Source organism: Macaca thibetana, chromosome 20 (genome assembly GCF_024542745.1).
Source record: "Macaca thibetana thibetana isolate TM-01 chromosome 20, ASM2454274v1, whole genome shotgun sequence".
NCBI classification, from domain to species: Eukaryota; Metazoa; Chordata; class Mammalia; order Primates; family Cercopithecidae; genus Macaca; species Macaca thibetana.
The window spans coordinates 24,300,789-24,316,760 of record NC_065597.1 but is presented as its reverse complement, the minus strand read 5'-3'; the positions used below and the strand labels follow the sequence as shown (position 1 = coordinate 24,316,760).

General features: G+C 45.8%; 1 protein-coding gene across 1 annotated transcript in view; it reads right to left on the bottom strand.

Moving 5' to 3' along the window:
• Positions 1-9,170: 9,170 nt before the first annotated feature.
• BCO1 (beta-carotene oxygenase 1) overlaps positions 9,171-15,972 on the bottom strand; it is a 53,342-nt gene continuing 46,540 nt past the window's right edge. The window contains exons 9-11 of the mRNA XM_050773206.1: positions 15,178-15,272; positions 13,121-13,232; positions 9,171-9,957 (exon numbers count right to left, since the gene is read on the bottom strand). Of these exons, the coding sequence (XP_050629163.1) occupies positions 9,728-9,957; positions 13,121-13,232; positions 15,178-15,272 (437 nt within the window). The 3' untranslated portion in view covers positions 9,171-9,727. The remainder of the gene's footprint in view (positions 9,958-13,120; positions 13,233-15,177; positions 15,273-15,972) is intronic.

The following is a 15,972-nucleotide window of genomic DNA, read 5'->3' as shown; positions in this document are numbered from 1 at the left end:
AGGACTGAGCCAAGAGACTGCCAACAATGATGCTAAACAGTTAAAATTCATTCATGCACTCAACAAATATTTATTGAGTGCATTAAGAACTGGGTGCTTGTGGTCATCTAAATAGTGACCCCCAAAGATACCCAGGTTCTAATCCCTGGAACCTGTGAATGCTGCTTTATAGGGCAAAAGGGACTTTGCAGATGTAGTCAAGGTAAGGATCTTGATATGGGAAGAGTCTCCTGGATTATCTGGGTGTGACCATGGAAGCAGGGGGAGAGAGGGTGAAGTAATGGGGCCACAAGCTAAAAACGGAGGAAGCTGGAAAAGTCAAGGAAATGGATTCACCTATAGAGGCTCCAGAAGAAATAGCCCTGCTAAGACCTGGGTTTTCATCCTTGTGAGACTCATTTTGGATTTCTGACCCCCAGAAGTGTAAGAAAATCAATTGATGTTGTTTTAAGGCATTACCAAGTTTGCAGTAATTTTTTGCATCAATAGGAGACTTGTGTTCATGTGTGAAGCGCTGAAGCATAGTGCTCAGGCCAGCATGAACTGTCAATAGACTTTAGCGGTTATTGGTGTTGTAATTATTATAATAAATAAGCTCAGTTCCTGCCCTTACCTAGAGAGGATGCACAAACAACATGGACATCGCTATCCCTCTTACACTAATTCCAATGGTAATGCAAAGAACTCTGAACTAGACCATGGCTTCTTGCTTTCCCCAACCAAATGGCAGACTGAAGACAAAGTCACAATGCCAAGGTGACCTTCAGGCAATCCAGGCCTTCCATCAATCCCAAAGCCACCCCCCAAGATTTCCCACCTACTCCAGGACATCAGTCCCCTTCAGTCCTTCTGGAACACAGTGAATGTACTCACCTAAAGAAAATACTGGTGAATCACGCCAGGACATGTGACTCTGAATGGAGCACAGATATGCTGGACTAACCTGAACCTCACCAGGACCCTGCGATGAAGACAGAGGAAGTCGTTTAAATCTCCACTGCAGAAAGAGCTGTGGGACCCACCACTGACGCATCCATCTGGGTTTTCTGGTCTTGAACTAAGCCTTGCTGGGGCCAGCAGAGAGCTGCCCTACAACTGCTTCTCTTGGAATGAAGGAAAAATCTAGGAAATGTAGGAGGGAAAGGGGCAACTTTTTTTTTTGCCCTGTCTGGAAGATGTTTCAACCCCAAATGGTGACTTTTTTGTTGGCACAACTAGATATCCATGTATACAAGAACAAAGTTGGACCCCTACCTCACACTGCATACAAAGATTAACTCAAAATGGATCATAGACATAATTGTAAGTGCCAAAACTGTAAAATTATTTGAAGAAAACATAGGAGTAATTCTTTATGACCATTTCCTAGATGCGACACCGGAAGTGCAAGTGATCAAAGAAAAATTAGATAAATTGCACTTCATCAAAACTTAAAAACTTTTGTACTTCATCAAGAAAGTGAAAAGACTAGCTACAGAATGGGAGAAGATATATGAAAATCATATGTTTGATAGAAGGTTTACATATATCAGATATAAAGAACTCTTGCAACTCAACAATAAAATGACAAGTACCCTGATTAAAAAAGAATTTGAGGCCAGGCGGGGTGGCTCACACCTGTAATCCCAACACTTTGGGAGGGTGAGGCAGATGGATCAGTTGAGATCAGGAGTTCAAGACCAGCCTAGGCAACATGACAAAATCTCTACTAAAATACAAAAATTAGCCAGGAGTGGTGGCACACGCCTGTAGTCCCAGCTACTCGGGAGGCTGAGGGAGGAGAATCACTTGAACTCAGGAGGTGGAGGTTGCAGTGAGCTGAGATCACACTACTGCACTATAGCCTGAGGGACAGAGCGAGACTCCATCTCAAAAAAAAAAAAAAAAAGGATTTCAGTAGACATTTCTCCAAAGAAGATATACGATGGCCAATAAACACATGCAAAGATGCTCAACGTCATTAGTCATGAGGGAAGTGCAAATGAAAACCACAGTGAGGTGCCACTTCAGTCCCACTACGCTGGCTAAACTAGGAAAAGAAGACATTGCCAAATGTTAGGGAGAATGTGGACATACTGAACTGTCATACATTGCTGGTGGGATTGTAAAATGTCACAACCACCTTGTAAAACAGGCAGTTCATCAAAATGTTAAACAGAGAGTCACCATGTGACCCAGCAATTCCACTCCTAGGTATATACTCAAGAGAATGAAAACATGTCCACACAACAACTTCTTCATAAATGTTCATAGCAACACTGTTCATGACAGCCAAAAAGAAGAAGCAGCCGGGCATGGTGGCTCACACCTGTAATCCCAGCACTTTGGCAGGCTGAGATGGGAGGATCGCTTGAGACCAGGTGTTTGAGATCACCCTGGGCAACATAGTGAGACCCTGTCTCTACCAAAATAAAAAATTGGCTGGACGTGGTGGGCACCTGTAGTCCCAGCTACTTGGGAGGCTGAGTCAGGAGTATCCCAACAGATGGGGAGCGGAGGGTGCAGTGAGCCATGATTGTGCCTCTGCACTCCAGCCTGGGCGACAGAGTGAGACCCTGTCTCAAAAAAAAAAAAAAAAAAAAAAAAAGGAAAAGAAAGAAAAGAAGAACCTAAATGCTTACCAATTGATAAATAAATGGATAAGCAAACTGTAGTATATTTGTGCAATGAATGTTACTCAGCAGTACAAAGTAGTCGCAATTCGTGCAACGACATAGATGAACCTTGAAACAGAATTAGTAAAAGGAGGGTCACAAAAAGCCCACATGTAATTCCATTTATATGAAATGTCCAGAATAAGCAAATCCACAGAAACAGAAGGTAAATTTGTGGTTGCCTAGGACTGGGGGGTGCAGAATGAGGAGTAATGCCAATGAATACAGGGGGTTTTTTTTGGAGTGATAAAAGTTCTAAAATTAGGTAGTAGCGATGGTTACACAACTCACAATATACTAAACTAAAATCATTGAGTTGTACATTATATATGTATGCCCGGCTGGTCTCGAACTTCTGGGCTCAAGCGATACTCCCAGCTTGGCCTCCCAAAGTGCTGGGATTACAAACATGAACCACCATGCCCTGCTGAGTTGTACATTTTAAGTGAGTGAGTTTTTTGGTATGTGACTTAGATCTCCAAAAAGCTATATATATATATATAAATATATATATATATATATATATAAATGACTGTCAGTCCTTGATTGTCCTTGAAGCCACCTTTGGAAAATTCCCTTTAGTTAATGCCAGTTTCATTTCTGACCTGAGTGCAGATAAAGTGGGGGTCTGCTTGAGGCTGTCTTTTGCTGTGGCCCCCGCTTCTGCCCAACAGTTCAGGTTTTCAAGATTCTCATATGCTTCCCTGACTCCAGGGCCAGGCACATGCTCCTTTTTAAATTTGGATCACCTGTTTCACCTTGCCAACTGCTACCATCCTTCCCCTTGTGGCCATCCCTGGCTAAGGCTGCAGAGGGTACACCCATTTTTCACCTCCATTCCATTGTATTGTGTTGGTTTTTCACAAAGCCATACACTCCCTGAGCACACTGAGGCACTGGTTTTTTCCAGCACTATCTGTGAGCACAGTCTTATCACTGAATAAGTGAACGAATGTGTGAATGTATGCCTGAAAAAGAATGTGTATTTGTGGCCGGGCACGGTGACTCACGCCTGTAATCCCAGGACTTTGGGAGGCCGAGGCAGGTGGATCACCTGAGGTCAGGAGTTGGAGATCAGCCTGGCCAACATGGTGAAATTCCATCTCTACTAAAAATACAAAAAAATTAGCCAGGCGTGGTGGCACATGCCTGTAGTCCCAGCTACTTGGGAGGCTGAGGCAGGAGAATCGCTTGAACCCGGGAGGTGGAGGTTGCAGTGAGCCGAGATCGTGCCACTGCACTCCAGCCTGGGTGACAAAGTGAGACTCCGTCTCAAAAACCAACCAACCAACCAAACAAAAATCATGCATTTGTATGGAGTGGAAGAATATGGAGAATTGGAAAGACTGTGGAAAAGGAAGGAGGGAGGATTTGAACTAAAATGATATTACCATGTACCCATGTTTTCTCAGTTTCCTCAGAGATGGGTTTTCTCAGTCCTGCCACCATTTTGACCATTTGAGCCTCAAATATCCAAAATTGTCTTCTCAGTTTCAGTCTTATGAATCAAGCCAAACCTTTGGCCTTTCAAGAAAACACCCATTACCTTGTTTTTCTACTTTTTGGCTCAGAAATTTTGAATCAGGAATCTAGCTGAAGAAAATAACAGTAACAGCCACCCAAATACAGGGTAGGGGATGAACTCTAGAATTTTATGCAGGACATTACTTATCAGGGCCTTATCTGTAATAGTCAAAAATTGGAAATAACCTAAATGTCCAACAATAGGGTAGTCTACATTATGCCATGCCCCCAAGAAGGAATAATACGCACCCATTAAAAGAATTTAGTGACCTGGGAAAATGCTTGCATCATATGTTAAGTGAAAAGGAGTAGGTTATAAACTGGTGATCACTAATATGTAAACGCTGCCCACACACACACACTCAAAAACACCTGGAGAAAAACATATCAAAATGATTTCAGTGGTTTCCTTTTGGTAATGTAACTGTGGTGTCTTTCTCATTTATTTCTTTATCCAGATGTGCTACAATGAACAGATAAGACTTAACACAGGAAAAACAAAAAACCCTAAGCCTGATTCTTTCCACTGCTCTTTCTTGGGAAAGACTCTCAGCACCTGCTTTGTTCAGGCAACCACGTCTGTCTCCAAATCCTTGCCCTGCACTCCCAGCCTGGCAGGACCAGCCCCTTGCCAGTTCCCTCTGGCCACTCAGGCAGGTCCTCAAGTCCCGGCCCATCAGGAAGCCTTTCTTTTTCTTTTCTTTCTTTTTTTTTTTTTTTGTTTGAGACGTTGTCTTACTCTGTCGCCCAGCCTGGAGTGCAGTGGCGTGATCTCAGCTCGCTGCAAGCTCTGCCTCCCAGAGTCACACCATTCTCCTGCCTCAGCCTCCTGAGTAGCTGGGACTACAGGCGCCCGCCACCATGCCCCCCAAAAATTATATTGTATAAAAACACAATATAATTTTTTGTATTTTTAGTAGAGACGGGGTTTTACTGTGTTAGCCAGGATGGTCTCGATCTCCTGACCTCGTGATCTGCCCACCTCGTCCTCCCGATGTGCTGGGATTACAGGCGTGAGCCACCGCGCTCGGCCTTGGGAAAGCCTTTCTTAATTATGAGAAAGAAAGAAGCTGTCCTCTTCCCCACCCAGGCTGAATACAGTGCCGCCACATCTCTCTTTGCTGGTTGTGTCCAAGAAAATCTGCCTCTTAGCTGCGACTGGACCTCAAAGGATGCTTTTCGATGTGGCACAGGAGCTGGGGCAGTCGGCGCTGTTTTTCTGGGCAGGATCTCTGAGTCTAAACTCACTGGAAGAAGTTCAAGTACTGAGGCCACACATCTCATCATTTTTGGATGTTGAGAATGGTGGTGATGACTTTTTGGTCTGCATGTCCTGATTTGTCATGAGAAAGACATCTCCTGGCCATTTAAAAACCACCCAGTCTTTTAAACAGTTTTTAAGAAGCCATCAAAGGTGTTTATACTTAACCTGGACCAGCAACCTACTTAAAGGAGTCAGGCTGAACTTTGTTCTGGAGGAAGTGTTTGAGCAAATATTGTAGACGTCGCGCCAACACACTTAGATTTTTTGTGAGTTGATTGCCCAAGTGTCTATCCAGCTTATTCCAGAATTGGGATTAAATTAGAGAAAGCTTTGGTGGAAAAAGTTAGTGGGTCAGCAAACATTTGGGTTTCCTACTGTGTACCTGACGCTTGCAGCACAGAGCACTTGAGAAATGCTGTGGCTTTATCAAAGCAATAAAGAAATCCAGAGTGATTTTTCCTGCAGAACTTCCTGGTCATATATTCCACCCACATGAAACATAGCAAGAAAGGCTAAGAGGGTAAGATGGAGTGTCTTGTGGGTCCTTCAAGAATGGAGCATGCATCATAGCTCTTGTGGAGTTTTGAGCTAATTACCCTGGTCTGTATACGAAATGTGTCAGAATTAAGGACCCAGATAAATTGAATATCTTGGCATCAACCTTTCGTGTTTTTGAAACTGAGAAAGAAAGATTTGGCGTGCCAGCCTCCCTCATCAGTCTGGTATTCTACCTGTCATCTTCAACAAGATAAACAAACCACGGACATATTTTTCTTCCCCGCAGAACTGCACCCTTTTTCATGACTAGTTCTGGGTACTGTTAGGCAATAGGAATCTAGTAGAAAGGAGGTGGGGAAGCATTTTTTAATTCTACCCTCTTCTCAAATATTTAAAGTGGAAGAATGAGTGGGCGAGGGCTTGTCACATTTTTCAATTCTTTTCCATTCCTGCCACCCAAACGCAGCCCTTAATCAGGTTTTTCTCAGGTCACTAGAGTTGGCATTTCTCCTTTGTCCATTTTGTTTTGTTTTGTTTTGTTTTATTTTATTATTTTGAGACAGAGTCTCACTCTGTCACCCAGGCGGGAGTGCAGTGGCACGATCTCAGCTCACTGCAACCTCCATCTCCTGTGTTCAAGTGATTCTCCTGCCTCAACCTCCCAAGTAGCTGAGATTACATGTGCCCACCACCATGCCCGGCTAATTTTTGTATTTTTAGTAGAGACAAGGTTTCACCATGTTGGCCAGACTGGTCTCAAACTCCTAACCTCGTGATCTGCCTGCACTGGCCTCCCAGCATTCTGGGATTACAGATGTGGGCCACCATGCCTGGTCCCCCTTTGTCCATTTTATCAATGCTGGAGGCACTGAGGTTCCCAAAGGCGATTCTGAGGAAGAGCAGATGGTCTTTGTCCTGCCATTTCCATGGCTTGCATTTTTGTTGAACAGGGTATGTAAGCTTAGGGCAAAAATGAAAATGCTGAGAACGATAGGAGGGGTTTTGCAGGACCAACAGGGAGGAGAGGAGAGAGGGGAGTGGTCAGGGACAACAGGAGTGAGGAACCTTAGCAGGGAACTGCGTGTGTTGTCATTGGGCTCCATGTGGATTTGCTTCCCCATCTCCCGGGAGCTCTCCCGTAAGACATCCATTTCTTGTTGACGCATTGACGAGTTGAATCTGTTGGGAGAACTGGTGCATTCCTTCATTCAACAAGTATGTGTCGAGTGCCTACATTACACGAGGCAGTGTTACAAGTGTTGAGGATAAAATAGTGAGTCAGACACACCCAATGCCTAATGACTTAGATGAATACCCACCATGACTGGATGAATCTTCAAAGAATTCTGCTGTGTGAGAAAAGCCAATCCCAAAAGGTTAATACCGCATTATGCCATTTACATAACATTTTTGAAAGGACACCATTTTATGGTGGTTGCCAGGGGTTAGGGATGGGAGGCGAGGAGGGCGGGAGGTAGGTTTGGTGATAAAAAAGTGACACGAGGGATCCTCATGCCGACGTGCTATTTGGTATCTTGCCTGTGATGGTGGATGCAGTCTAGAATTTGTCTAGAACTATATACACATACACACAAATGAGTACAAGTAAAACTGGGAAATCTAAATAAGATTGGTGGATAATATCAATATCCTGGTTGTGATATTATACTATATAAATTAGCAAAATGTTACAAATGGGGGAGCTGGGTAAAGTCTACATGAGATCTTTCTGTATAATTTCTCAACACTGCATGTGCATGTACAATTATCTCAATAAAAATTTCAATGAAGGAAAAAAAAAAAGGGCTTGGCTGGGCATGGTAGCTCACGCCTGTAATCCCAGCACTTTGGGAGGCTGAGGTGGCAGATCACCTGAGGTCAGGAGTTCAAGACCAGCCTGGCCAACATGGTGAAAACCCGTCTTTACTAAAAAAAAATACAAAGATTACTGGGCGTGGTGGCACGTGCTTGTTTACCAGCTACTAGGGAGACTGAGGCAGGAGAATAGCTTGAATCCCAGAGACGGAGGTTGCAGTGAATCGAGATTGTGCCACTGTACTCCAGCCTGGGTGACAGAGTGAGACTCTGTCTCAAAAAAAATTAAAAAAAAAAAAAGGAAAAAAGAAAAAAAAGACTGGGCAAGGTGGGACGTGCCTGTAATCCTAGCCCTTTGAAAGGCCAAGGCGGGAGGATCACTTGAGCCCAGGAGTTCGAGACTAGCCTGGGCAACATGATGAAACCCTGTCTCTACAAAAAATACAAAACTTAGCTGGATGTGGTGGGACATGGCTGTAGTCCCCACTACTCGGGAGGCTGAGGTGGGAGGGTCACTTAAGCCTGGGAGGTTGAGGCTACAGTGAGCCAAGATTGCACCATTGCATTCTAGCCGGGGTGACAGAGCAAGACCCTGTCTCAAAAGAAAGAAAGAAAGAAAGAAAAGTAAAAGCCTAACTCCCTGGCCTCATGGAGCCTACATTTTGGTAGAAGCTAAGTATGGCTTCATGGTGGTTGCAGGGCAAAAGCTAAGACCATCCTGAAGGGAGCTGCCCCTCTGGGGGATTCCATGCCGTGCCACTAGAGAGTCCTTCCCATCCTCCAGATATGTCATCGAATCCCCATTGGTGACTGAAGGAAATCCAGATTCAGGAGAGGAGGTAAGTGTGGAATAAGGCTGTGAAGCCCAGCTTCCCCGATCCCATGACCTGGGAATTATCCAGCCTGCCTGTTTCTTTACACCATGCATCAGGCACCCACTTGACTGTAGACTCAGATGACTCTGGGGCTCCCGGTAGTGGTGTGGTATCCCACTTGTCTTGTTCCCCACTTTCTCCATCCCCATCACTACCTGGCTCAGGGGCCTTCAGCCTCCTTCCACGCTGCCCCAAATGCCTGGTTTATCTCCGCAGCACGTACAAGCTTGGAGAAACTCCTTTTACCTATGCACATGGGCACGGCTCACTGCTCTAGTTCTCAGCAGTAGGGAAGAACTCTCATGCCAGCCCAGGCCCTGGGACTCAATCTTGGGTTCGAGCCCCTTGGCTGTGGCTAGTCAGGTCAATGTCCAGTACCTATTAATCCCCTCCTGCAAAGAGGAGTCCCACACCAAACTGTTAGTCCCATTGCCTGTACAATGAGGCATCGTGCTAGCTGTGAACCACCAAGCTCTGCAACTATTTTATTGCCTTAGAAGACCTTCAGGGGGAGAAGCCATGAAAAAATAAAAGTCTGAGTAAAGTTTTTATTATTTTCTATTATGCCATGACTTGCATGGAATGACCACAAAGTGGCATGCCTTCCTGGTCACATAACTTAACTCATCAGGCCTGGCTAGAAAGCAAGAACTCCCAGATACACAATTTAATCCACTAGAAAGACGGGAGGGAGCAAAGGAAAGAGAAAGAGACAGAGGAAGGCACAATGATAAATAACTATCTGTCTCTTCTCTAACAGGTTAGTGGCTCATTCTAAAAATGATGATAATGTCATTGAATATAATTTCCGATTCATGGTCAAGGTCTTTATGTTAAAGGAAAGGAGCTTTCTTAGAAGAACTGGATCTAATCAATATATATTTGATCTTCAAATATTTGACTTTCAAACAAAATTTTTACGGCCAAAATAAAGTGAAAGAAATGATATTGACAAACTCTCTTGCCATGCCCTTGTGAAAGCACCCACAGAAAGAATAAGTACAAAAGGTAACCAAGGCCCTCCCCTCTATCCAAAGAAATGTATCCATGGAGTTCTGACAGCCAAGCTTCCCTCCCCTGTCCAAACCTCAACACCATCAGGTTGGAGGAGCCCCGTGGCAGTTGGAAGCCCTGTCCCGCTGTTCCTCAGAAGCGGCCTGCTTTTTTGCGTCCCCGTCCATGTCTGCGATGAATAATCCATGGAGATCCATGTGCATATCGACATCAACGGAGGCACGGGCCAATTCTGTAAAGCTTTTGGCATCCAGAATGAGCAGAAAAGGCGGCTTCTGGGGATCAGTAGAGACAATGGCTGATAGGATGACTCCTTTGGGGAAACAGAAAGAAACACTTTGTAAAAGTGCAGGCTTCAGTCGGAGGGATGAGTTTCTCAGCGTGTCTCTCCGCCCTCTTTAGACGTATGTATCTAACCAAAACAGGAGGGAAGTGAATTGGAGACACTGTAATAGAAGGGAAAGGCCTGGAAACTAGGAATCAGAAACTTTGGCTGTAGGCTGGGCGCAGTGGCTCACGCCTGTAATCCCGGCACTTTGGGAGCAGAGGTGGGCAGATCACTTCCGATCAGGAGTTCGAGACCAGCCTGGCCAACATGGTGAAACCCCGTCTCTACTAAAAATACAAAAATTAGCTGGGTGTGGTGGTGGGTGCTTGTAATCTCAGCTACTCAGGAGACTGAAGCAGGAGAATCATGAGACTGAAGCAGAAGAATCACTTGAACCTGGGAGTGGAGTTTGCAGTGAGCTGAGATCGCACCATTGCACTCCAGCCTGGGTGACGGAGTGAAACACCATCGCAAAACAAACAAACAAAGAAACCAGAAAACCTGGTTCTAGCCCTGGCTGGGCCAGTCCCTTGACCTCTCGGAGCCTCAGTCTCTTCATCAGTAGAGGTGGGATAATCTCACCTACACTCACAGGGTTGCCGAGAGTATCTCCTGCATGATGGATTTTGAAAGCACACTAAATTATTGCAGGCATTGAAGAATGGCATTTGTTTTGTTTGTTTGTTTTGCTTTTTTGAGATGGGTTCTTACTCTGTTGCCCAGACTAGAGTGCAGTGGCGTGATCATAGCTCACTGCAATCTCGATCTCTTGGGCCCAAGCTATCCTCCCACCTCAGCCCTCCAAGTAGCTGGGACTACAGGCACATGACATGACATCTGGCTTATTTTTGTATTTTTTGTCAGATGCGGTCTCCCTATATTGCCCATGCTGGTCTTGAACCCCTGGGCTCAAGCAATCTGCCCACCTTGACCTCCCAAGTGCTGGGATTACAGGCAGAAACCACTGCACCTGGCTCGAAGAATGGCATTTCAATGGTTAAACGAAATAATGCATATCAACTTCCTGCAAATACTCTCAATGCCCCCAGAGGGTCCCAGGTTGAAGAGCAGTGGAGCATCGTTGAAGTCAGATTGGCCTGGATTTACATCTTACCTCTGAATGTATGGGATGTGTGACCTTGGGCAACAAGGTCACTCTCTGAGCATCCCATTGGTAAAATGAAGATAATGATACTCCCTCCTCACAGAGAATGTAAAGGAAGTGTCCACACCGCTGAGTGGGAGAACGGCCTGAGCAGGAGGCAATGCCAGTGGTCCCCCGCCTCGGAGATGACAGTGACACAGGGTTGCTGGCCTGACGTGCCATGCCGTGATCAGTAGGAAGACAAGACCCAGGTGGAAAACCACTCCCTTGTCACCTGAGGGAAGAAGCTGGCAGGCTCAAGTGGGGCAGCCTGCCCTCCTTGCAGGTGTGGCAGCCCCATTGCCAGCGTGGCCAGGTGACATCCCCACCTATGGTTCTAGTTACCCTCCTTAGCCTCCTGAGGGCTGTGGGCAGGGCATTTCTGAAGCATTTCTGAGAATGAAAGGGGAAGGATCATTCAGTCAAGTGGAAACCTAGAAAATAGAGGTGGGCCACAAATACACATTTCCAGGGGCGCCGTGAAACATTTACGTGCTTATGCATTGTTAAAAATTTGGATCCAGGCCAGGTGCAGTGACTGACACCTGTAATCCCAGCACTTTGGGAGGCTAAGATGGGAGGATTGCTTGAGCCCAGGAGTTAGAGACCAGCCTGGGAAACACAGTGAGACCCTTTCTCTATAACAAATACAAAGAATGAGCTAGGCATGGTGGCGTGCCCCTGTAGCTCCAGCTACTTGGTAGGCTGAGGCAGGAGAATCACTTGAACCCAGGAGTTTGAGGCTGCAGTTAGCTACGATTATGCCACTACACTCCAGCCTGGGCAACAGAGCAAGACTCCATTTCTTAAAAACATTTCTTTTGGATCTAGCCACTGTAATCAATTTTAAAACCAAGATTCTGCATTCTGAGAGAGCTTAGTGTCACTGACTGGAAAGGAGATGGACTTTGTGCAGTAAAAAACTTAAACTTGTCTAAAAAGGAGACTGGCTTTTGTCCTCAGTTTCTGGGAGGTCACCTCTATACTGGTGAAATGTCCTGCTTGGTACAAGTATCTTTGTATACATGGGGGCCTTGGGCCACACCAGGCAGTCTACCCTTACAGTGGGATTTATGGTGGGGCCTTGGGCCACATGGTATGAGCTTGATCTCCAGGAGGACTGAAGACTAAATAAAGGTCAGACACACAGGCGGGCAACCATGTTTACATGACTGAGCCCCAGTATAAACACTCCATACAGAGTCGCGGGGAGCTTCCTGGCTGGCAATAATATTCTGTGAGCACTATCACACAGCATTGTCAGGAGAAGTCAGTGCTATCTGTGACTCTTCTGGGAGAGTGCAGCTGGAAGCTCCTGTGGGTCCCTGCTGGGCTCTGTCTTTTTTTTTTTTTTTTTTTTTTTTTGAGAGGGAGTCTGGCTCTGTCGCCCAGGCTGGAGTGCAGTGGCCGGATCTCAGCTCACTGCAAGCTCCGCCTCCCGGGTTTACGCCATTCTCCTGCCTCAGCCTCCTGAGTAGCTGGGACTACAGGCGCCCGCCACCTCGCCCGGCTAGTTTTTTTTTTGTATTTTTTAGTAGAGATGGGGTTTTTCACCGTGTTAGCCAGGATGGTCTTGATCTCCTGACCTCGTGATCCGCCCGTCTCGGCCTCCCAAAGTGCTGGGATTACAGGCTTGAGCCACCGCGCCCGGCCTGGGCTCTGTCTTGTGCACCTCTTCCCTTTGCTAATTTTAGTCTGTATCTTTTCACTGCTGCAAACCAGAACTGTGAGCATAAGCGCTTGCAGTGAGGTTGGTGATTCTAATGAATTATTGAAGCCGAAGGGTATCTTGGGGACCCTCAAACTTTGCAATTGGTATAAGAAGTAAAGGTAGCCTTGGGGACTCCCTAACCTTTTAGCTTTGACCCAGACAGATGTAGACTTCAAAGCACCAGTCCACCCCCTTTATGAGCTGGGGGGTCAGCTGCCCCTAGATGGTGTCTCTGTGGGAAGGGGGATCATCAGCAGCATGCAGCAACTAGGCTTGGCTTCTTAGAGTCTTACCGTCATCCTCATCCTTGGCACCTGGTGCGGGCACAAACAGGGGTTCCGCTGGCCAGCAGTCGTCCTCTCTCCATTTCAAGGATGACTTTGTGAGAATGTCATATTTTATTATCTGTACATCCAACGAGGAGAAACACAGAAATGAAGCCCATCAGATATAGACTTTTGACATAATCACCCAATGACAGCTACCTCTGGTGAGCACAGCCAAGAAAGGACAGGAGCTAACTCTCCTCCCCAAGGTTTTTTTGTTGTTGTTTTTTGGGTTTTGGTTTTTTTTGAGATAGAGTTTCACTCTTGTCACCCAGGCTGGAGTGCAATGGCGTGATCTTGTCTCACTGCAACCTCCACCTCCTGGGTTCAAGCAATTCTCCTGCCTCGGCCTCTCGAGTACCTGGGGTTACAGGCATGTACCACCACACCTGGCAAATTTTTTGTATTTTTAGTAGAGACGGGGTTTCACCATGGCCAGGTTGGTCTTGAACTCTTGACCTCAGGTGATCTGCCTGCCTCAGCCTCCCAGAATGCTGGAATTACATGCATGAGCCACCGCACCCAGCCTCCTCCCCCAGTTTTAAACATGGGTCCTCCGGCCACCATGTAGCTGATACTGCATAAGGAATTCTTTTAAAAATTAAAATATTTGGGCCGGGCGCGGTGGCTCAAGCCTGTAATCCCAGCACTTTGGGAGGCCGAGACGGGCGGATCACGAGGCCAGGAGATCGAGAGACGATCCCGGCTAACACGGTGAAACCCCGTCTCTACTAAAAAATACAAAAAAACTAGCCGGGCGAGGTGGCGGGCGCCTGTAGTCCCAGCTACTCGGGAGGCTGAGGCAGGAGAACGGCGTAAACCCGGGAGGCGGAGCTTGCAGTGAGCTGAGATCCGGCCACTGCACTCCAGCCTGGGTGACAGAGCAAGACTCCGTCTCAAAAAAAAAAAAAAAAAAAAAAAAAAAAAAAAAAATTAAAATATTTTTAAATTTATTATTATTTTTTAATATAGAGACAGGGTCTTGCTATTGTTTACCAAGCTGGTCTCGAACTCCTGGCCTCAAGCAATCCTCAGCTCCCCAAAGTGCTAGGATTATAGGTGTGAGCCATCACACCCCGTCTAAAAATTAAAATATTGACTATATCTTATATTTGGCATTGCACTGCAATATTATATGAGTTAAATAAATGAATACATTCAATGCAAACATTTAAAGTATAATACAACCCCTTTGTTGCTTTAAGAGTGCAATTCCCTGAATCTCTCTTAATCTCCCAACAGGCCTATTTCCCTCTAGGTTTGGTATTAGTGGAGAGTGGCTTGGGGTATGGAGGGGTGGAGGCTTAATTTTTGGCTGTGGACATTTCTGCTCTGTTTGCAATAAAAAAAAGATTTTCCATTTTGTTATGAAAAACGAAGATGTTTTTAAAAAGTGATCCCTGCACAGCACTTAGCACAGTAACCAGCACACAGTAAGTGTTTCACAAATGGTAGCTTAAGAAGCACAATGGGCCAGGCATCGTGGCTCATGGCTGTAATCCAGCACTTTTGGTGGCTGACGCAGGAGGATCCCTCGAACCTAGGAGTTCAAGACCAGCATGGACAACACAATGAGACCCTGTCTCTTCTGTATATTTTTTTAAATGAAAAGGAAAAAACAAATCAAAACAAAAAAAAAGAAGCAAAATAAATCCTCTAAGTTTCAGCTGCACCCTCTCTGCTGGAGAGGGTGAGTTCCTTAGGTCAGGGATTGGGCATCCCCCTGCTGACTTCCTTACCCTCAGTGCCTACCACATTGTAGCCCATAGTTGGTGCTCAATAAATAAGTATTGAATAAAGAAATCAGTGAATAAACTCCAGCCATAACCTCTTACCCAAACCTTAGCCCATTAGGTGCCACTCCCTCTCCCAGCTTTCCATCCTTACTTCAAATTTATCTTATCCTACACTTACCTCCCTCTGACCTCCTCTTTTGTAATCAATGTCTCAGAACCTTAGAATTCAGCGTTGCATATAGACGCAATCACTGTAGGAAAAGCCTGTGAACACACAGAGACCAGTACCTTGGTTGGGATTGGACTCCATTGAACTCCTGCAGCAAAGACATACCGGTATCGCTTTCCATTGTAAGCATAGTTGACCCGTGGAAGCTCTAAGCCTACAAGGAAATTAGAAGGTGGATGAAGCCCCCATCACTGGGGGCTGGGAGCATCCACCTTTCCTGTCAGACTGGGTAGCCTTTCCTCAGAATTCGTTCCCACACCAAGATCCCTGAGCTTGATTTAGAGCCTGGATTGGATCAAAGGTGGTCAAAGACAGGGGACGGAGCCTCTGATAATTACCCCAGCTCTATCAGAAAGGCCTGGAGCAACATACCACAGACCTAGGTTTTAAGTGTATAAACATCTTTAATTATCCAAGATAGAAATCAAAGAGAATTGCATGATTAAAATCAGAGGCTACTGCAATTTCTTAAAGCTCTTTTCAAAAAAGTGCTGATGTGTGTATGTGTGCATGCATGTGCATATGTGTGATGAGAAATGGGAAGCTGGCTGGGTGCAGTGGCTCATGCTTATAATCGCAGCACTTTGGGAGGCTGAGGCGGGCAGATCATTTGAGGTCAGGAGTTTGAGACCAGGCTGGCCAACATGGCAAAACCCTCCCTCTACTGAAAGTACAAAGAAAATTAGCCAGGCATGGTGATGCATGCCTGTAATTCCAGCAACTCGGGAGGCTGAGGCAGGAGAATCACGTGAACCCAGGAGGCAGAGGTTGCAGTGAGCCGAGATCGTGCCACTGCACTCCAGCCTGGGCCACAGAGTAAAACTCTGTCTAAAAAAAAAAAAAAAAAGAAAGAA